This window comes from Helianthus annuus, chromosome 15, assembly GCF_002127325.2.
Source record: "Helianthus annuus cultivar XRQ/B chromosome 15, HanXRQr2.0-SUNRISE, whole genome shotgun sequence".
NCBI classification, from domain to species: Eukaryota; Viridiplantae; Streptophyta; class Magnoliopsida; order Asterales; family Asteraceae; genus Helianthus; species Helianthus annuus.
In genome coordinates, this window is record NC_035447.2 from 134052474 (window position 1) to 134074971 (window position 22498).

At 36.7% G+C, this 22498-nt stretch overlaps 1 protein-coding gene and 1 long non-coding RNA gene across 2 annotated transcripts; one reads left to right on the top strand and one right to left on the bottom strand.

Moving 5' to 3' along the window:
• The first annotated feature begins 3341 nt into the window (after positions 1-3341).
• On the top strand, positions 3342-5408 carry LOC110910369. Its single transcript, XR_002576075.2, has 3 exons — positions 3342-3806; positions 4713-4784; positions 5222-5408. It is a non-coding gene; the product is annotated as an uncharacterized LOC110910369 (long non-coding RNA).
• Positions 5409-6297: 889 nt separating this feature from the next.
• On the bottom strand, positions 6298-21431 carry LOC110912500 (triacylglycerol lipase OBL1). Its single transcript, XM_022157240.2, has 5 exons — positions 21079-21431; positions 20618-20811; positions 14824-14857; positions 14130-14758; positions 6298-7140 (listed from the first exon to the last, which is right to left on the bottom strand). The coding sequence occupies exons 1-5, from the start codon at positions 21242-21244 to the stop codon at positions 6859-6861; spliced, it is 1305 nt and encodes a 434-aa protein (XP_022012932.1). The 5' UTR covers positions 21245-21431; the 3' UTR covers positions 6298-6858.
• Between the last annotated feature and the right edge of the window lie 1067 nt (positions 21432-22498).

Consider the following 22498-nt stretch of genomic DNA (forward strand, 5'->3'; position numbering starts at 1 on the left):
GTAACTTTTGGTATTTAGAAAGGTTGTCGTATATTTCTATTTTCGGAAACTTGTACTCTCGTGTTATCGTATTCTTTTTGTATCATTGTAATAATAGACTTCGATCATAATAAAACTAATTATTTCATACGAATTATACTTCGTTTATTTTTTTACGTGCTTAAACATTTTATACATCTGATACATACTCGTGCCGTGGTAAACACATGCATAGCTTATAGTCAATACGTGATTCTAGATATCCTATACGTGCAAGCACTTTATTCTACGTTCACGATACACAACCTATACTTTATTTTATAGAAACTTATTTAATTTCATGTTTTATGTATAAATTAAACATTAATATATATATATGTATATACATATATATATATATATAATTAATAAATTAATTTTAGAAATACATAAAATGCTCTCAAACTAAAAAAATGCCAACATGACATGGCCTTGTGGCCAATCGAAATCCACAACCCACATTCACGGTCAGTTTGTTTTTGGGTTGTTTCCTTTTACTCCACTTCTTATTATTAAATTGTTATGTATACGTAATAAATAAGTTAGTATCACATAATATGCTATCTTATTTAATAATAATGTCCATGTATTCAAATAATAAACCAAAATAGAAGTGGATGAAAGAATTATATCCAGCTATTGAATCCGCAGCCACCCTTTTCTCAGCCAACAATTGGTTGATTTTTGGCTCCATCTTCCCACCTAATTACATTTAATCTTATTTAAACACTAACCCTAATCCCTCCCTATATAAACCACACTTCCTCCATTCATTTTCCACTTTAGAAAGCTTCTACACACTCCAAAATCACTCTCTAATCACTCTAAAAATTTCCAGCTTTGAGCAGAAAGTTTAAGTCATTCAAAGTGAGTTCTATGTCACGCCCGCTAAAATTCAGCATTCTAGAACCTTTCAGGGCCATCTACGCGCTTTAAGAGCCGCCCGGAAGACTCTGGAACAACCCGTATTTTTCTAGCAACTTGGAGGCAATAGAAAGACCAATAATCAGCCAAGAACACTCTAGATACTTAGTAAAATATCATGGATATTTATGAATGAAAAATCTTTGATATTAAGGCTTGATATTTTGTAAAGAGTATTCTAGATTAAGAATACTCTAGATAGTCTTGTAAACTTCATACACTTGTAAACTCTCTTTGTCTAATACAAAGCTATTCTCTTGTATACTTGTGTTCAAGTATTACAAGCAACTTTCTTGCGATCCAACATTCCCTTTAGCAACTTTCATAACCAAAACCCAAAGACACTAAGTCGGCTAGGTTTACTTAGACCGTGTTCTAAGGCCGCACGCGAGTTGAAGGACTAACTCCGTGACAAGTGGTATCAGAGCATCGTTTCGATCCATCCAAGATGGCTGATGATAAGACTCAACTTACAACCACGGCTACTGGAGAAGAGACCCGTGGGTGCGATGACACTCGAAAAGGAGGAAGAAGGAATCGAGACATGTCCAAGGACTTGGTTGCAAGCTTAGACAAACGTGTGGAAGACGTGGAGACATCGATAGCTGAATTCAAGTCACACGTTGAAGAATTCAAGGCTGAAGTCAACATATTCCAAACAAACATTAACGAGTCGCTAGAACAAGTAGGTGGCGATCTTGGCGAGTTAAGAGAAGACATAAAACTTGCTATGCAAGTCATGCAAGCTGAATTAAAAGAGATGTTTATGAAGGAGCTGGGGCAAGTACAAAGCAATATAGAGAGCAAGTTTGCTGAAAAATTCAATGAGTTGCAAATGGAGCTAAACATTTGCAAACAAGCACTAGCAAACCGAGGCGACACAATCATTTCTTCAAAGTCCGAAGTCCCAAAGCCATCTCCGTTTGTTGGGAAACGTGAAGCACGAGCCGTTGACAACTTCATATGGGAAATTGAGCAGTACTTTGAAGCCATAGACATCGTTGACGATGGCAAGAAAATCAAGACGGTGACCTTATAGCTAAAGGAAACCGCGGCTCTATGGTGGCGATGGAAGCACATGGAGATCGAAAAAGGTATGTGCACCATCAAAACTTGGGCTGATTTCGTAAAAGAAATTAAAAAGAAATTCTATCCGGAAAATGCCGAACACGATGCAAAGATTCGGCTACGAAACCTTAGGCAAAAGGGTAGCATCAAAGATTATATCGATGAATTTACTACCCTTGTGCTTGAGATTCCGGACTTGTCGCCCAAGGATGCTCTCATAAACTTTGTAGATGGCTTGCAATAATGGGCCAAAACTGAACTTGAATGACGAAATGTTCAAAACTATCATCAACAATCTCTGTTGCTAAAAACTTGCATGACCGTAATGAAAATCGTTTGACAAGATCAGCAACTACAGAGATTGGCGATGCAAGAGGTGGGGGAGCAAAACCCACACACCAAAATTAATTCCAGAAGAATGATAACCGGGCATTAACATTATATAACAAAGGAAAAGCCATAAACAAAGGCTGCTTCCTTTGCGATGGGCCTCATGATGCACGAGACTGCCCAAAGAAAGCAAGATTAACGGCCTTAATAAAGACAGGCGATGATGAACCTGACGAAACCGAAGAGGTTCGCCTAGGCACAACGCAACTTCAAGTCCTCAATGCATTAACCCAACTAACGGGAAAACCCTTGGAAATGGCAAAACAAACTAACCCGACAACCATCGCGGGCAACACAAAGAGACAAGGTCTTCGCTTTGTGAGCATAGAAATAAAAGGAGAAACCCTTAAGGCGTTGGTGGACACCGGTTCCAGCCACAACATTATGTCACTAAGCGAAGCAAAAAGACTCGGCTTAAGGATCACCCCACAAAAAGGTTGGATTAAAGCCACTGATGGAGAACCCATACTGATCGAGGGTATTGCATGGGGCGTAAAGGCCAAGATCGAGGAATGGGCAGGAAAGTTACACTTCTCGATTGTACCAATCGACAACTACGACATCATACTCGGGTTGGATTTCTTTGAGAAAGAAAATGTCTTCCGAGTACCATTTGTAAAAACACTTTACATCCTCAAAGGAGATGAAGTGTACGCCACACCCTTGGAGTCCAACACAAGGAACCGAGGCAAACAGTTATCCGCAATACAACTCATGAAAACACGTGAGGCATTCGGGCATCACAACGAGGACGTTGCGAATTTAGGTGGGAGAGGATGTCATGCCCCGCTAAAATTCAGCCCAAAAATTCAGCGTTCTAGAACCTTCCAGGGCCATCTACGCGCTTCAAGAGCCACCCGGAAGACTCTGGAACAACCCGTATTTTTCCAGCAACTTGGAGGCAATAGAAAGACCAATAATCAGCCAAGAACACTCTAGATACTTAGTAAAATATCATGGATATTTATGAATGAAAAATCTTAGATATTTAGGCTTGATATTTTGTAAAGAGTATTCTAGATTAAGAATACTCTAGATAGTCTTGTAACTACTATAAATAGGGATCAAGGGAGCTCATTTGAAGCATCCCTAGCAACTTGTAAACTTCATACACTTGTAAACTCTCTTTGTCTAATACAAAGCTATTCTCTTGTATACTTGTGTTCAAGTATTACAAGCAACTTTCTTGCGATCCAACATTCCCTTTAGCAACTTTCAAAACCAAAACCCAACGACACTAAGTCGGCTAGGCTTACTTAGACCGTGTTCTAAGGTCGTACGCGAGTTGAAAGACTATCTCCGTGACATCTAGCTCACTTCTATAGCTATTCTCTTCTTGTTTCATCTTCTAAAACACTTGGATAATCTCTAGGAAGGTTTTCATAAGTTTGCTTGGGCAAACTAAGGTGAAACCTCACCACATTTGAGGCTCAAAGTGCACTTTATTTTCTGCTTTGTTTCATGTTCTTGAACCTTCTTGTTTTTGATAAAAACTTGGTGGAATCTTATACCCACCAAGCTCACAACCTAGTCTATTGTTGTGGGTTTGTGTTGAGGTGATTTTCATCAAATTTATGAGTGCAAAACTCTTATATTTCTGTTTATACATGACAAAATCAAGTGAATGAAAGCAAGCACAAGTGATCATCTTTTCATATGATGAACTTGTGACTTGTGAAGTGTGAACAATGGGAGCTTAGGCTTTCCAAACTAGTTCCACTCCTTCATTTTGAGCCTTATGTATAAACACTCAAGTGACTTACTAGAATCAAAGTACCTTAGTCCCGTCTATCCTCCCTCACTTAGTTAATTCTTTTCATGATGTGTTGGCAGACCCGGGTTAGAGAGTACCCGGTCACTTGAGCTTATGATAATTAGATTTATTTATTGTTATTCATGACCCTCTGAACCATCCTTGTGATAGTTTGTGTACTGGTGAATCATATAATAAGGTTTTAACCTCCATACTTGACATACATGATACTACATGATTATCTATGATTGGACTTAGTTTAGGCTACTATTATTACCATATAAATACATATAAACTATATAGAACAAGGCTGAATTTGTGATGCTAATCAACCTATGATTAACCATCATAAACTTAGGCTAATATATCTATAATCTAAGATACTCGTTGATGATTCTAATGGGCAATTTGGGACCATGAAACCACATAAAAAAGTGTCATAAACGAGCTCTTAGAACTAGATATTACTTTCGTATACATACTTTTGATACTTTAAATTCCAAGTCAGAATCTTCCATTCTAAATTCACAAACTTAAACACCTTCGTTTCCCCATGTAGGGTGACTTGGTGATTCCATCCTCAAACCTACAACTCTTCACGGGATTATAAAGTTTGAAGTTTTGCAAAACCGTGAGTACACGTGACCCATTTTCGTTTTACACATTTTTAGGTGCAACATGTTAGTCTATTAAAATCACAAACACCACATATTTTATGCAATGCACAAAACAACCTAAATACATGCATACTTACTTGTTATACTTGATTTATATTCTTGGGTAATTCTTATGTGATTATCATGTCATTAACTTCGTACAAGCCTCCATTTAACATGTATAGCGCCATAGGAGTAACGCACCACCCGTGAACGAGAGGTCATGTTAAATTTAATTCTTGCGGTAATTAGAGGGTTGACTTGAATATTGCAAGCCATTGATATGTTAATCTTGATAACTTAGGTTGCCATGTGGATTCGTTTTAAACTTTTTTATACTTATGCTATATATTTAAAACTTGTGTACTCGCCAATGCTTTTTGTGTTGAATTATACTTTTAACATGTTGCAGGTTGATGATGGTGATTATGATGAAATCTAGTAGGGACGAAACTAGAACCTCATAACGAAATACTAAAATTGTTATCTAATTTTTGTTGAACTTGTTGTATTTTGTCTTTTCGATGTTGTAATTTCAATTTCTTATGATGTACTTGACAATTCATGTTATGAAATGAAATTGGTTTTGAATTAAACTATTGTCACATAATGTTATGAAGTCTTTGAGGAGTCTCGTTCGTCTCACTCCGATATTTCCGCCATCGGTTGGGGTGTGACAACATCAACAGTAAATTTAATATTATTGTTTTTATTTTCATTTTCACTCCTTGTTTCATTTATATTATTTGAATTTTAGCCATTTAAATTCTTTTACTAATTTTATTTTTCTCTAACAACTTAATTTCGTTAGCTATTAAAAAAAACTAAAAACGTAAATTTTGTTTTAACTTTTTCAACATTCATGTATACATTCTATTGAAAGCAGAGTTGTGTTGGAAATACGATACTTTTTTTTTGTATCGTAGGCTATATCGAGTGTGGTATCGTACGGTATGGTGACAAAAAACCGACACCGAGTAAAGAACGGTGCCAGTATTTAATTTTATGGCTTCGGTTAATAGAAAGCATGATTTTTTTGTTACAAGATTTTAGTTTTTAGGTTACATCAGTTAGACAACTTTTATTTAATGAAACCATTGTAAATAAACTTTTATTATATCTTAAACTATATATTATACCATAACGAACCAAGTTGTGTTCAGAAAAATGTATTTTTGTCGTAAACTATAAAGACTATCGGTATTGTACCGGTACCGAACCATACTAAAATTTAACGAACAACATCGGTACCGGTATTGATATTTATAGGAACCAGCATCAGTATTCATTTTTATTAATTTCGATCAATGTAACATTTTTTTAAAATATATTGTCTTGTATAATTCTGATTATGCTATTGCGATGCATTTATATTTATTTATCTACGTTCCAACACAACACAATTCAAAATCTAACCGTTGCGGCATAACCCATTATTTTTAACACAAAAGTGAAAAATAACCTGCTTAACACTAAATATATGACCAATTTTCACTTGAACCAATGTAAATAATATTAAAGTCAATTGATAAATTAAACGTTTACATATAACATTTTGAGTAAATTGCTAAAATTATCCCTAAGGTTTGGGCATGTTTGCCATTTTCATCCAAAACAATTTTTTTTGTACAATATAATCCTTGACTTTTGGAATTTTTTGTCATTTTCATCCAAACATCTAATTTGTTTTATTTTTTATATCAAACATTTGGATGAAATGGCAAAAAATCTCAAATCTCAGAGACGATTTTGACCAAAAAAAATCAGACATTTAGATGAAAAAGGCAAAAAATCACAAAAATAAAGGACTGTATGATATTAAAAAGTTGTTTTCGATGAAAATGAAAACATGACCAAACCTCAGGAACGATTTTTACAATTTACTCAGTAAACCCACACATTACATAGCTTAAAACAACTTCAAGTGTAACGTTGCATGCGACAAATGATGGATGATATGGACGAGTGGCACCATCAAATCATCCTTATTATTTCAATACAATTTATTATTTATAATAATTATCACATTCCAGTCCATCAAGACAGAATCTAGCTTTCTTTGGATTTACAAGAATTTCCTTGCAACTTAGAAAATAGGTCGGGAGAGCCGAGCCGAGTAAGATTAACATAATCTTGAAGACCATGAGCCGATAGTCCAGGAAGTCCTAGTCCAATCAATCGAACTCCGAATTGAACTATGCCTTCCTTGTACTTCTTTCCGCAAGTAAATGGCAAGACAACACTTCGTACCAGTTCGAAAACGGAATTCAAGTACATTTGTCCCATTGATGAGAGCGCGAAGTAATTCTTGTTTGGTTCTTCACTTGTCACCTTCAAAACATCATCATACAAACTATCAGATATAAATATATAAGTTGGCAAAAAATCAAATACAAATACCCTTTTTTTTGAGGCAGGCGTGGTGTCGGTGTTATTTATTTAATATCAAATTGTTAGGCCACTACGATTACAAACTAATGGTAGGTAGACGAGCAACAACACGGTGACATTTTCATAATTATTTACTCGCAGAATAATTATCAAAATTACCATACAAATGATCTTGTAAGATAACTTTAATCTTGTAGGGTAATTTTGTAAAATGATCTTATAGGGTAATTTTGATTTTATAGAGTAATTTTGTACAATATCATAATTACTTTACAAATGATCTTATAAGGTAATTTTGATCTTGTAGAGTAATTTTGAATTGTATGTTGTTTGATAAACTTGCAGAGTAATTTTGATACACTTGTAAAATAATTTTGATAATTACCCTACAAAATCATTTTACAAAGTTACTCTACAAGTTTATTTGTAGAGTAATTTTCATAATTACCATACAAGATCATTTGTAGAGTAATTTTCATAATCACCCTATGAGCAAATAATTACGAAAATGTCATCGTGTTTTTTTTTTTTTTTGATTTTTCATGTCTTTCGTACGTTTTGTACGATAAAGCTCTTTGTACGTGAACTTAACTCTATATAAGTTAAGGTTTATTGTAAATATCTTTACTATTAATAAAAAAAATGTTATGATTATTTTTCTTTCAAGCAATTATAAATTTTATATATATATATATATATATATATATATATAGTTACTTAATAATGCATAATACACATAGGGTAAGCTATATATAGGGTTAGGGTAAATAAAAACTTATACGAGTTGTAAGAAATTAAAGAATTGGTCTTACAAAAGGTTTTTCAAAAAAAAAATTATGAAAAATCCTAAAAAAATCAACTTTTTCCAAAAATAAAATAGGTTTTTTTTACATTTACAATAGTCGTAAACGCTGTAAAAACTTGGTGTCGTGCTGATGCCATCGGTTTATTACAGCTGTTGTAAGGGCCAAAAACACCACTTCGATTTTTTTACAGCCGTCTTTACAATATTTTAATTTAGGGGTGTGAAAAAATGGGGGCAAAACTCGCACGGAAAGGCCGAGTTCTCTAAGTTCTCACAACTAATAAAAGTTTTCCTTCGATCCGAATCCACATATATAGAAAAAACGTAAAATTTGTACGTAAGCAAATTGTTATAAAAAAACACTAGCAAAACAAAAGGGAATCTCACAACCCATGTAATATAAAATGTAAACTAAAGAATATAGTCGGTATAGAGCGATTGAGTGAGAAATTACTGACGGGGCTTTGGCACGTGGTTAAACCAACATTTACCGACAGGGAGAGGAAAGGCCATGACGGAGGTCCGATATAAAAAATGGAGAGGAGGGGAGGATAACTGGAAAACGGTCACAACGTTTTTCATGATAAATCTGCCTGGAGGAGGCTCTAATACATTACTGTGGAACGCTTATGCCACACGGAGTCGCCAAGGATGCATATGTGGCCAAGAAACGGGACGTCAGTGGAAATTATTTTGGTTGTGAGATTGGAAGGGGTCGGGGATGTAGAGAATACACTGCAAGGTATGAATGGTGTGAAGATCTTTGAAGCAAAACTGAGTGTGTCTTTGGCTAAGTTTGACAATGACCACAACAAGTTCAAGCAACAATGGCACTTGAGGAGTTACCCACCGATAAACCAAAACTCTCAGCCGAGGCCGACAACTATTCGTAATCCAGCGAATGTAACCCCAGGGGTATCATTTGCAGATTTGGTTACCGGTGATCAAGGCGAACACCCATCAGTAAAGAAGAATGTAGTAGCCGATGACAAGATAGCGTTGTATCCTAATCACTGCATGATGAGGTTGTCCCCATTGAAGTCAGGGATGTATTGGCGCTGGAAGAAATCAGAACCATGTTGGATATGGGCGTATATGTGGAAAATCCACTTTGCTACCTGGGGGGTCTGAAATTGTCTTCAAAGAAAAAAGTTTAGCAGTGGATTTTTTAGAGAAAGAAGTTAAGGCATGGAGCAGTGTGATTGTAGCATTGACTCTCTAGGAAGGGCATGACGTTACATATGAGCGTTTGGTATTGCTAAAGGTAGAAGGGGTTCCGATCCACATGCGTGATAACAAGCTTTATGATCGCATTAGCGGACACTTTAGAAGATTGCTAGGAGGGTCGGAGTTTTCTTGGCATAGGCCGGATAACTCATGTGATAGGTGTTGGGTTATCACAGAGTTGGGGAGGCGGATTAATGAAGAAGTGGTTGTAGAGTGTAGTGGTAAGGAGTGCCTTATTTGGGTTGTGGAGGAAAAAATGATTACATCGATTCTGTGATAGGGGGCTTTGCATCGTCCGTCCAAATATCACCAGTAACGTCATTAGAGTCTGTGGCCGGAGGTGAGGAGGAGGTAGAAGAAGGTGAGCTCCGGGAAGAATCACCGGAATCTGTGAGGCCGATGGATAGAGAGGCGACTGGTGGGTTCTCCTTGGAAGATGAAAGGCTGAGAGAGAAAGTCGACATGCATGGGAACATGCCCCTAGGGAGTAATTCGATGGCTGCAAAAACGTGTACTCCACATGCTTCTCGGTATAATAATATTAACTGTAGGAATGAGGATATGGTGGGTCCTAATGAAAATTTAAATTCGCCTACAGCAAATGGGGGTGGGCTGAATAGTGTAGATCGAATGGGCCCTGGTGGCACTTCAAGGAAAATGCCCAGAAGGGTAAGAAGTCCATGTTGTCTTAGCCCAAATGGGAATTTATTTGGTGATGAGCTCTGCGGTCAAAATAATAACAACTCTTTTGACTTAAACCATACTTCGGATGGCATGGCACCTTCATCTGAGGTTTCTAAATCGACAGGCACCAATACAAGAGGGGAACCTGATGTCCTCATGGATGGGGCTCTAAGACCAGAATATTGCAGGTCTAGTTCGCATATGGAGGGTGATGTTCAGTACCCTATTTTCAATAATCCTAGTCTTCAATTACACGAGCGAAATGGGTTCGTGAATTCTGCTAACCCAATTCAAATTGAGGATGGCGGTGGGGCTGTGCAGGTTGAAATGCTAGAGACGATTCAAGCAGGTTCCAAGGTTGGGTTCAACTTAAATGGCTTCCCAAATCAGGTTTGTACAATAATTATTCGTGAAGGCGAACATCTGATCAATCAATGAATTGTTAGTCAATTAATTTGCGGGGGGGTCAGGGACCAGAGAAAGGGGTATTGGATTCGTGGGTTAAAAACATTCCATGGCATACACTTTCCGGCTATACAGGAAACCAAATTAGCCGGAATTTCAGATTTTATGCTAAATGACTTTTGGGGTCTGTCAAGGTTTGAAACGGCCACGATTGAGGCTATTGGGCGGTCCGGGGGTTTGTTGTGTATGTGGAACCTGGATGTGTTCCAATGTTTGGTTGTAATTAAAAGCAAAGGTTTATTGTGGTGACCGGAGAATTGGTGAATGTGGAGGTTTGAATAAATATGGTTAACGTATACACCTTTAACAATGCAATTGAAAGACGTAGGCTGTGGAGGGATCTATTGGCTGTAAGGGGTTCAGGGTCAGGTTTATGGGCATTCATGGGGATTTCAATGATGTAATGTAAGAGACCCTTCGGAAAGGCTTAATTTTAAATTTGTAGCCGTAAACTCTGCATTTTTAAGCAATTTATTGAGTTAGCGGGCTTGATTGAGTATCAAATGGGGGGAAGAAAGTATGCTTATCATTCAGATAACGGGGTTCATACGAGTAAATTGGATAGGTATTTGGTGTGCCATAACTTTATGAATACTTGGCCAGAGGCGTCCGTGGTGGCATTATCAAACATGGTTTCAGATCATTGTCCGATTCTTTTATCAAACTCTTGGCTAGACATGCCGGGTCTCATGGATTTGGTAGAACAATGGAGTTTGGGGTTTAGGTTTGGTCCTGCTAATTTAGCCCTTGCAACTAAGCTTCAATGGCTCAAATTCAAGATGAAAGGGTGGGTTGAAGGAGTGAAGATAGAACGCGAGGTCGAGTATAGTTCAAAAGTGACACAACTAGAAATTTTAGAGGTGGCGGCAGAAGTAATGGGGCTCACGGCACATGAGTTAGGAATTCGGGCAGATTGTAAGTCATTCATTTTAGAGTTTGACAGGCAAAAGGTGATGGATTTGAAGCAAAAGGCTAGGGTAGGATGTGCTTTGGATGGGGATGAAAATACGGCTTCTTTTCATAGTGTGGTAAATGCAAACACAAGTAGTAACGGGATCAATGGATTGATGATCAATGGCGAATGGGTAACTTCTCCTCCCTTTATCAAGGATACGATGTGTTCTTTTTTTGCAAATAAATTCCTTGACCCACTTGAGTCTCGGGGGGGGGGGGGGGGGGGGGGGGCTCGTGTGCCCATTTTTAACAACTATTTTGGATAATGAAGCGGAGATGTTGGTATTACCGTTTCCATCTGAGGAACTGCAACAGGCGGTTTGGAATTGTGTTGGGGATAAGGCGCCGGGCCCGGATGGAATAAATTATAGGTTAATAAAAAGGAGTTGGGGGTTTCTTGAAGGAGACTTTTTAAAGTTTTATAGGAGTTTTCTGACATGGTGTCAAGAAAACAAGGGTGGGCATCATCATTCCTAACACTAATACCAAAATGCAATGATCCAACCGGGCTATCAACTCCAAAGGGTAGTGAATAAATTAATATCTGAGGAGAAAACGACTTTTTTTGGCGAATAGGAGTATATTGGATGGCCCGTTAATGTTGAATGAATTGATAGCGTGGATGAAGAAGGGTAAGAAGGAGGGTATGATTTTTAAGGTGGATATAGAGAAAGCATATGACTCACTAAATTGGGAGTTCATGGATTCGATTTTGCGTCAAATGAACTTCCCGACAATTTGTAGGAAATGGATAAAAGTTGTTGTGGCTTCAAACTAGGCCTCGGTTTTGGTAAATGGTGCGCCTACTCAGAAATTGAATTGTTATAGGGGCCTTCGACAAGGGGACCTGCTATCACCTTTCTTGTTCATCATTGCAATGGAGGCTCTTACTGGTGTTCTTAAGAAAGCTTATGATGTTGGGCTCTTTAAAGGAACCTGGTGTAGAAACAACGGACCACTAATCACACACTTTTTATATGCGGATGACGTTGTGTTATTAGGTGAATGGTCGGAAGTCAATGCCCAGAACTTGAATAGAATTCTTTGGTGCTTTTATTTAAGCTCGGGGCTTCGGGTGAATCTTAAAAAAAGTAGTGTGTTTGGTGTGGGTGTAGATGAGGCGAGGGTCGCTCAAATGGCCGATATTCTAAGATGCAAAGTTGGCAAATTCCTGTTTAAGCACTTTGGGCTACAAGTCGGTGCAAATATGAATTTGGTTAAACATTAGAAGCTGGTGGTGGATGTGTTTAAAAAAAGGTTGTCGGTATGGAGAGCAAATACCTTGGCATTTGAGGGGGAAAGTAACATTACTCAAGTCGGTGTTAAATTCCCTACCTACTTATTATTTCTCTCTTTACAGAGCACCAATATCGGTCATAGCGCAATTGGAGAGAATTAGACGGGAATTCTTGTGGGGACACATCCCGAATCACTCGAAAATAAATTGGGTAGTTTGGGAGAGTGTAATAGCTCCAATAGAGAAAGGTGGGTTGGGTATCAGTTCGTTACAGGAGATGAACCTTGCAATGTTGGGGAAATGGTAGTGGAGGTTTAAGTGCGAGAGAGATAATCTTTGGAGGAGGGTTATATGGTGTGTGCATCATAGTTCATGCAGCTGGAATTTTGTTCCTAGGAAGTTTGACATCGGAGAAACTGGAAACAAGTGATTCAAGCAGCTGAAGATAAGGCAAATGGAGGCGTGGACCTGGAGTCTTTTTTCAAGAGTAGTCTTGGGAAGGGGACTCATATATCATTCTGAAAAGAAAGATGGTCGGATGAAATGACTTTATGTGATAAATTCCCACAACTGTACGCTTTGGAGTCGGTCAAAGGAGCTATGGTTGCAGATCGCATAATGGTTATTAATGGGTTAGAAGGTATGACGTTTCAGTGGAGTCGAATGCCTAGCTCGGAGGAGGAGTTGTATCAGCTTGAAGAATTGACATCTATACTAACGAGGGTCAGTTAACGGGTTGCAGAAGATAAATGGGACTGGATCTTGGAGTCAGCTAGGATTTTTTCGGTACTGAGTCTTAGACTGCAGCTGCAGAATACCACGTTCACGGGTAGCGGGCTGGAATTTTTGTAGAATATTCCCTTGAAGGTGAACTTTGTTACATGGCGGTTGGCTTTTAATCGCTTACTGACATTGACGGAGCTCGCAAAAAGGAATGTTCAAGTGGACTCTTTAAGGTGTAGATTGTGTGGGTAGATGACGAGACTGCAGACCACTTGTTCGTAGCCTGTAGAGTGGCACAAGAGACCTGGGAATTCGTGGCATGTTGGTGTCGTTTAAATAGATTTTTTATGTTCACATCAAGAGATTTTGTGGAGTTTTGGAAGCATGCTCGGGGTAGTCGAACCTGGAAGAAATTGGTAAATGTGATTATTCAAGTGGCAGTGTGGTGTGTAGTGTGTGTGGATATATAGGAACGGTGAAATCTTCAACCGAAAAATGAGAAACACTGCATGTATAAGAGAGGAGATTAGGCAGCTGGGATTTTTGTTTATTAAGAACCGAGCAAAGAGACAAAGCATTACGCGGGAGCATTGGTGTAGGTTCGAAATTGAAAATATGATGTTGTGGTTTTTTTTTTTTTTTTTTTTTTTTTTTTGTGTTGGTGTACTATGTAACCTAGTGATGGACTAACGGTTTTATGTTGCTCCTGGATGAAATAGTTTGTTTGCTGGCCTTTCCTTTCAAAAAAATACTATTTAAAAAAAAAAAAGATTGCTGTATTAAATTCTGGCTCAAATTAAGTGAAATATAAGGGTTAAAAAGAGAGCTACGTACCTGCCCTTTGTACAAACTATTAAAGTAATAACAGTGGCCAAAATGTTTGTACTGAAAATTAGAATCATCAAATGGTATTCTCGGTATAATGTCATTCGAGTAAACAAACCGAAAGTATCTCTCATCACCCAACAAATCTTCCATGAATTTACAAAAGTCACCGTCACCAACTCGTGGTTGCCCGAATGTATACACACCATCAAGTCTCTCTAGCAACTCGTACTCGTTATGAAACCCTAATATTGCTGGAAACAAGACCGCAAGTGCCCCGCCTAAACTATGCCCGGTGACAATAAACCGCGTGTGCTCATTTTCGACCAGTTTTTCTCGAAGAACTTGCCTGATTTTGTAGTAAGCAAAAGTTCTATCATCCTCATCATCTTGTTCAATTTCTTTAGGCCATGAGGCGTTGTTTTGTAACCCTAGGGCTTTCATGAAACCCATGTGGACTTTACCAACGCCAGGAAGAATGAACCATGATAAATCAACATCCGTACACAAATCATCTGCGCTAAACAAAGATGTTCCTCGAAATGACACAGAGATTAAATCATGATCGCCACTGTTGTCTATAAATATAAAAGCTTGCGTCGGGTGTTTATTCTCGACCGATGATTCTGTCTCGTATGCTACAAAAATATGTTGTAAATTAATCAAATTTTATATGATAAGGTAGATGTTGGTTGTTTCTTACCGTTTGAACAATTGTAGAAATCTACGTATTCCATCTGCATAAAGATTGTTTTATGTTAGTTGAAAGTTGGATTCAAGATCACCGAAAATTATTAAAATTATCAAAGTTTGACTAAAAATAAATGGAAATTTAGCGTTCACCAAAGCAGTCGGTCCTCATTTCCTAAAATCAGAAGCCGTCACATCAAATTCTTTGGCTAGGATTTCGTACTTCTACACTTTACTTTTGGCTTAGAGTACTAGAAAAGAGCAGGCTAAGCCTGCAGTTTTGGGGACGGCTAAATTTCCATGTCTACTTTTGAAATTTTTTTGTTAACTTAGACTATTTTGGTAACAGCCCACCCATAAAAAATAATAGCATTTATATTAGTAAAATTTACGGGTGTTCTTCGGTTCAAACCAATTAAATCGACTTCCAAACCAAAAAATTATAAAATTAAACTGAATTGCAAATTCGGTTTTCAGTTCTATCTTTACCAATTCAGTTAAAACTGAAAAACAAATGTGTGTGTTATAAAGGTAGGTTCAAATAAGAAATTTTGTTGGCCTGAAGGATGAGAAGTATTTTTATTGTATCATAACCTACTCGCAGGAACTTTGTTTGAACTCATTTAGCAGCGTTGGAACCAACTTGTCATACTTTACCATCTTAGCTTTTAGGGTTTAGCTTTTAGTTTTTAATTTTTCAGCTTTAGCTTAATATTTAGCTTTAAGGTTTAGTTTTAGTGTTTAGCTTTTAATATTTCGCTTTTTGGGTTAGTTTTTAATGGTTTAGATATAAGGTTTTTTTATCCATCACTTTGTGGTCTAGTGGTTGGAAAGACTTGGGTTCTCCTCGGAGACCCAAGTTCAATCCCCACTAGTGCCACATTTGGTGGATAAAAGCAATGAAGGCTAGTTCTCCCAAACCTTAGGTCAAGAGTTCGAGCCCGAGCCACCCCGAGTTTTAGTCCACCGTGCGTTACGCCAGAGAGATTCTTTCTTGTGGCGGCGCAAGCCTCTGCCACTTGCAGTGGGTGTTATGGTTTCCCAGGGAACACTGTTACCCAAACTCTGATGTTAGCGTGGGCTCGGTTAAGGAAACATAGTCTGGCCAGAGTTGGGTTAGGGCTCTATTTACGAGGGTGTGATATCTCTCTCTCAACAAGTTAATATTCCCACCGTTCAATAAAAAAAAGTTTTACGATTTTAGTTTTTGGGCTAGCTTTAAGACAGGGAGAGGGCATAGCTTTAGAGTTTGGGTTTAGTTAGGGATGACAAAAATACTCGAGCCCGACGGGTATACTCAAGACCCAAAGTATCTAGGATGGGTATACTCGATACCCAACGGGTTACCGGGCATGGAACTGAAAAAAGAAAATTGCAGGTACGGGATGGGTATAGAATCAGGTGATACTCGACCTGATTACCCGAAATTATATACCCGTTTACCCGCACCATATACCCGGAAACCTTTAACTTTTATTTTTATTTTCCCTTGGTTATTATTTTGTAATGTTCGTTCTAGTAGTTTTATTACTTGAAAAATAAATTTTTCTATTGAAATATGTATTTTGATGACATTGTTAATATTTATATTCTACGAAATTTATAAATAATTTTCAACATTAATATTATAATATATTTGTATGTGTAAATATTTTTATGGGGATGATGAGATGTACGTTATTTTTCTTAGTTTAATACTAGGTTAGTTCCCCGTGTGTTACACGGGTTGAACAATTTAAACTATATAGTATAGATATTTCCTGTAAATGCAAAATAAAGACAGAGACATTTACATACCATATTGACATAAATGAGTTAATATAAATGTAACCCATCAACTCGTACATATTAATTAATTTCGTAGAGTTCAATAAGACGCGGTTGAATGAGGTCACTCAGAGTCTATTTTATACCCTTTGTACGACTTCTTATTTTTTGAATCTTTGTTGACATAAATGAGTTAATATAAATGTAACTCATCAACTCGTACATATTAATTAATGTCGTAGAGTTCAATAAGAAGGCTCTAATGTCGGTTGAATGAGGTCAATCAAAGTCTATTTGATACCCTTTGTACGACTTCTTATTTTTTGAATCTTTGTATTTAATTCTAAACCTGTTATTAATATTATTGATAATAATTTTAGGTATATGTATCAATAATATTATATATATATATATATATATATGTATAATAATATATTTAGTCTAACATATTAATATTATTATGAATTTCGAAACCTGTTTAGTTAGGATTTAATATTCTATTGAAGTTTTAGTTTAACAATAGGTTATTGAATTAATAATAAGAATTTGTATTAGATTAGATTAAATATTATTATTATTATTAGTATTATTAATAATTTTAATCAATTAAATGAGAGAATGACAAGTGTCTCAAAACAGGTTTCTTTTATTATATAGTATAGATATTCTATAAATTTCAATGTTTCAATGTTACATAATCATAAAGGTAAGTAAACGATATTTATAAATGAAAATCCTATTTGGTATTTTTTAAAACACTAATCCTGCATGTATACCTCATATTCAACGGTTTAAATAACTTACAAATACCTAACGGATAATAGGCTAGGTATGGAATACAATTTTACAATCACGTATTGATTTGGGATTAACCATACCCGACCCATTGTCATCCGTAGTTTTAGGGTTCGGTTTGTCAGTTCCAGCGCCACTGGAATTAGTTCAAACGGAGTTCGTTTTAACTGGATCTTGAGTTTTAAAAATACTTCTCACACTTCCTAGGCAAAACAGACTTTGTAGAAGAACTTTCCCCTATATATATACATATATAGATTTAGAGAAAACGGGAGAAAATGTGAGAACGGTTATCGATCATCCGATCAAAACAATCTATGGACTAGATTGACGCGGTGGCGTTTTCGTAAATAACTTAAATTTTATTACGTGGACGCACTTCATTATGGGTAAAAAAGGTAAAACATTCTTTCTCACATAAAACACCGTAGAAATATAAAACGCCAAGAAATACAAAACGCCAATTTTATCACTGCGTAGTTTTTTCTGTGTTTTTATTTAAGCTCTCAGGCTACAAAAACGCCATAAAATGTAAAACGCCAAAATATATATACGCTAAGCCTTACATCCGGATAACTGTTAATTGCATTTATTATTATAAAACAATATCCCGCCTAAACTACGCGCCAAAAAAATCCTATAAATAGAAACGTCTCACCACCTTCCGTTTATCACACCAAAAAACACACACACAAAGCACAATGGTTCCTAATAATACAACTCAATGTAAAACGCCAAAAAGTTGAGAGAAATCAACGATGATAAACATCTTTTCTTTGATACTCAGTAATGTTCTGCATGAAGTTTCGCTAAATGATTTGTTAGGTGAGGGGAGTAAGATTTTGCTGCATGAGATGGACAAAATTCAAGAAAGAGAGACTGATGACACTCATATGTCATTTTGTCTTCTTTGTTCTTGAAGATGGTTTGGATGAGTAGAAGAGAGATATCCCAGTGTAAATGCTACTTTGGCCTCGATGATTATAATGAAGATGACGGGCAGATAACATCCACCCATACGGAGTCGATCTATGTCTCCAACATCCACAAAGACACTTCAACACACGAACAAGGAAAATAAACCAGCCAAACCCAAAACGCCATTTATTTGTGACAGTTCTTGTAGTTTCAAAAGAAGAAAGAGACTGATGACATTGAAGATTTAGATCATAAATTTCTTCTGTTTGTTTTTTTTATTTCTTTTTCTGTTGTTTGTTATGTAATTTTCAGCTAAGAACAACAAAAACATTTATCCTGTAATGAAAAAAACAAAAAAAGGCTAAACGGGCAAATGCTTGTGAAACGCCATCATGCGTTAAAACGCCCCAAAAACTACCAAACTATAATAAAATTACTTTGAACAAGTACTATTATAATATATCTAAAAAAAGGTTAAAACAATGTGCACAGAGAATAAAACAAAAAGTCCCATCTTTATCTAAACGCCATTGGAAAACAAAACGCCATAATTATAGCTGTCAAGATGCTATGTGTTACACCATAAAAACAGATGAATCTGAAAACAAAACACGGTAACTGCAAAAACAGTAAAATGAAACGACGGAAACATAATTACTAACTTTATTATATTGAAAGCCAAATACTTGGGGAATTGAATTTATTTATCTTTTTCAAAATGCCATAATTACCTGTCATGCGCGAGAAAAAAAGTCACTATAAAAGTAGACCATGAGAACACAAACTCAAACACGCCAAAAACATTTCCTAAAACGCCACATATTGTCCAAAACACCAAAAACTTAAAAAAATGGCTAAGGTTATTGCATGGAGGTTTGAAAGGTCGGAGAGACGATTTCATCATAAAGTTCTCTGATAGGAGAAGGGTGAAGGTAAGGACAATCAAAACCGTACTTAGCATGAATGAAGGGGTTCAGAGGGATATTTTGGCCCTTGGGGTTCCAGTGGCCAACGATTGTGAAAGAACTCGAACTGTAATAAGAAGATTGAAGAGAAAATTTCCGGCAGAAGATGATGATGATATTGACGATGCTCCTCTACCAACACTTAGCAGTTGGGTGATGCATAAAGAAGCAGGAACGGTTGAACTGACTTATCAACACGGGGTGCAATATTCATTGCCAATTGAGGAAATGTTGAAGACATGGAGGCTATTTCTCATTGAACAACTATGTGATTTAGCACCTTCGAACGATGCAAAATCCAGGGTTGCAATGATATTCAAGAATAGGTTGCAGCAAAGAAGAGACGAGCTAATGGCGTTATACGCCAATCTAAAATTTGATGATGATGAATCTGAAGAAAGTGATGAACAAAGCGATGGGTACATCTCTGATCTAATCCTATCCACAGAAGACTATTAGTTTATTTTCATTTCGTATTGTTGTAATCTTATAAAATATTAATCTGTGGTAATTAATTGTTAATAAAGACCCCGAACGCCAAAAAAAATGACCTGGAAAACGCCATAACGCCAAAAAAATTAAGTATGTGACACAAAAAGAATTAATTCAACGAGACGAAATTGGGGAAAAACAGTAAAACGCCAAGTAATTAATGATTCTAGTTAACGCCAAAATTATCTTGCACGCCAAAAATGAAGCAGCATGTCACACACGAAAATCGGGAAAAAAGAAGAATATTGAAAAGACAAAAAAAACCCCTCAGACCCTGATCATGTCCCGCGCCACGTGTTGGCCCAGGATGCGTTCTCACCGTTCCAGACTTTTGGGCGTTTTCTCCTGATCCCGTACCTATATACATAAGCCCATTGCCTAGGGTTTAATCGGTTGAAAACTGACAACCAAACCAAATTCTTATTTGGTTTTCGGTTCAGTTTCAGCCTAACTGAATTCGGTCAGTTTGGTTTTAAGTTCTACTCGAAAGAAACTGTCAAACCAAACAACCCGAACCTTGAAAACCGATAAACCTGCAAACCAAACTGATAAACACCCTTATTTAAACTAGATTTAAAAATATTAAACGATAACTTGTTTGCTATTAATGAGCCATATTGTGTTAATATGAACAGTGACAACTCTTCACTTTTGACAATCGAAGAGGTAACTTTGATCTCCCTTAATCAATGAATAGTAGGGGCAGATCGAGTTACTTTTTAGTTAGAGTTGGTAATTAAAGGCAATGTTAGTCGTGCTAGTGGTGAAATTACGAGTATGGATTATTTTAATTAAGGCAATGAGTCGTATAGAGTTTGAACGATTAAAATTCAGTTTGCTACTATTTAATTAAACTTTAATTTAAGGAACCTTCCAATGATCCTCGACTATCTTCTCCACACGAGCTTTATTCTCATATGCCGTTTTCGCAGCCATGATCGCAAGTGCGCTAACGTATCTTGGATCGTCACGAGGAATTCCATCATCCAACTCCACTCTTGTGTCTGTTAAGCCAACCAGAGACGAGAAATTTGGTGATTCTCGACTTAGTTCCACGTTCTTCCCTGGAAATTTAGTCATTTAAGATTGTTTTCAAAGATAGAATCACAAATAAGAACTACTAGTACAATAATCTTTTATGGATTCACTTATCACTATCAAGTTAAAGATTCTGAGTTCAAACTATCATTAATCTGTTACAAAATGGGATATTTATGATTTTATGAAGGGTTCATTATGGTTTTCTTCTTTGCTCGTGCATGAAAAATCCCTATACTGCATCCAAACAATATCTAACATTAAAATGAACAAATTAAACATATGAACGTAACCTCGCAATGTATTCAAGACGAGCATGTAGAAGCTATCATAGTACGACCAAAGGTTGAGGGAAGACTCAACGAACGACCCAATGCATACCAACCATCCCGCGAACAATTTGAGACCCCTAATGATGACAATGGTGACCCAAATTCCTACCTTGTTGTCATCACCCATTTTGATTTAGTATTATAGAGAATAACTTGTTATTTGATGTAAACAATGATGATGATTGCATGTTCTTGTGTAGCATTTTATAAACTGCATGGGCTTTCTAACGAATAAAGATCAACTTACTCGTTCCACACTTATTCTCTACAAAAGCTTAACATTGATGCTTCATAAAGTTTGATTGGATGGATTAGTAGTGATTTTTATGTTTGTGGGTTCTAATAAATTCTTAACTAATTAATAGGTAAATATAAACTACTAAGTAATTATATATGGATTTTTAAAGGTACATAAAGTTATAACCACGTTACTTAGAATAGTATCTTTGCCAAAAAGAAATGGCATGTATCACGTTTAGACTTCTTTTCGTGTGCCAAACTCCAATTTTTTAGTTTACAAAATCCATGCAACAAGCTAACAATTTTTTTAGGATGGCAATGGGTCGGGTTTGGGACGGGTTTAGGTAATCCCAAACCCAAACCCGGTTAGATAAGTTTGTCCCAAACCCGTCCCAAAACCCGTCGGGTTTCTAGCGGGTAAATACCCATCGGGTATCGGGTATACCCGCGGGTTTCGGGTAAACCCGTTAATTTAAAAAGATTACTTGTTGGGTATGCTCATCTCAAAACCCATTGGGTATTTATCGGGTAACTACTAATCGATTACATTTTGTATTGTCATTATAAAAATATATATCAAATAACTACAATGTATACGAAAGAGAATACCTATATGTATAAAAAAATGAGAGTATCATATATACACATATTTAATAATATAAAAGAAATTATATCGGGTAATTGGGTCGGGTAAACGGGTATATTACTAAATCCCAAACCCGTCCCAAACCCGCGAAAAAAATAAAAACTCTTCCCAAACCAGATTAACCGACCCCAAACCCGTCCCAAATGTGTTGGGTTTCGGGTTTGATTGCCATCCCTATTATCTACCGGCCATGTTCTAAATTCTTGTCCATAACAGGCAACATTAATTACCTGCATACGAGAAAGAAGTTATCGTTGGAAAAGTACGAGGATGCAGCTTGCATCATTTAATGATCGGAGCATCAAACCGATAGGGATCAGACACGTGTCTGAGTCTCCCAAAGGTCCAACGAAACCGTTAGATGACATGGAAGCTTTCTCCAGGGAGATAAGCCATCCCCATCATATAAGAGAAGTTCATAATCGTTTAAGGTAAGCATTCAATACCGACTACATAAAATACACACTCATCTCACATTTACGGTCTTCTTTTTTG

Coding starts and splice junctions, on each gene's coding strand:
- LOC110912500 (XM_022157240.2), bottom strand. CDS start 21,244: ATGGGTGATGACAACAAGGTAGGAATTTGGGTCACCATTGTCATCATT. Junction 20,812..21,078: donor CGTCTTGAATACATTGCGAG/GTTACGTTCATA, acceptor CTAAATTTCCAG/GGAAGAACGTGGAACTAAGT. Junction 14,858..20,617: donor TAGTCGAGGATCATTGGAAG/GTTCCTTAAATT, acceptor ATCTTTATGCAG/ATGGAATACGTAGATTTCTA.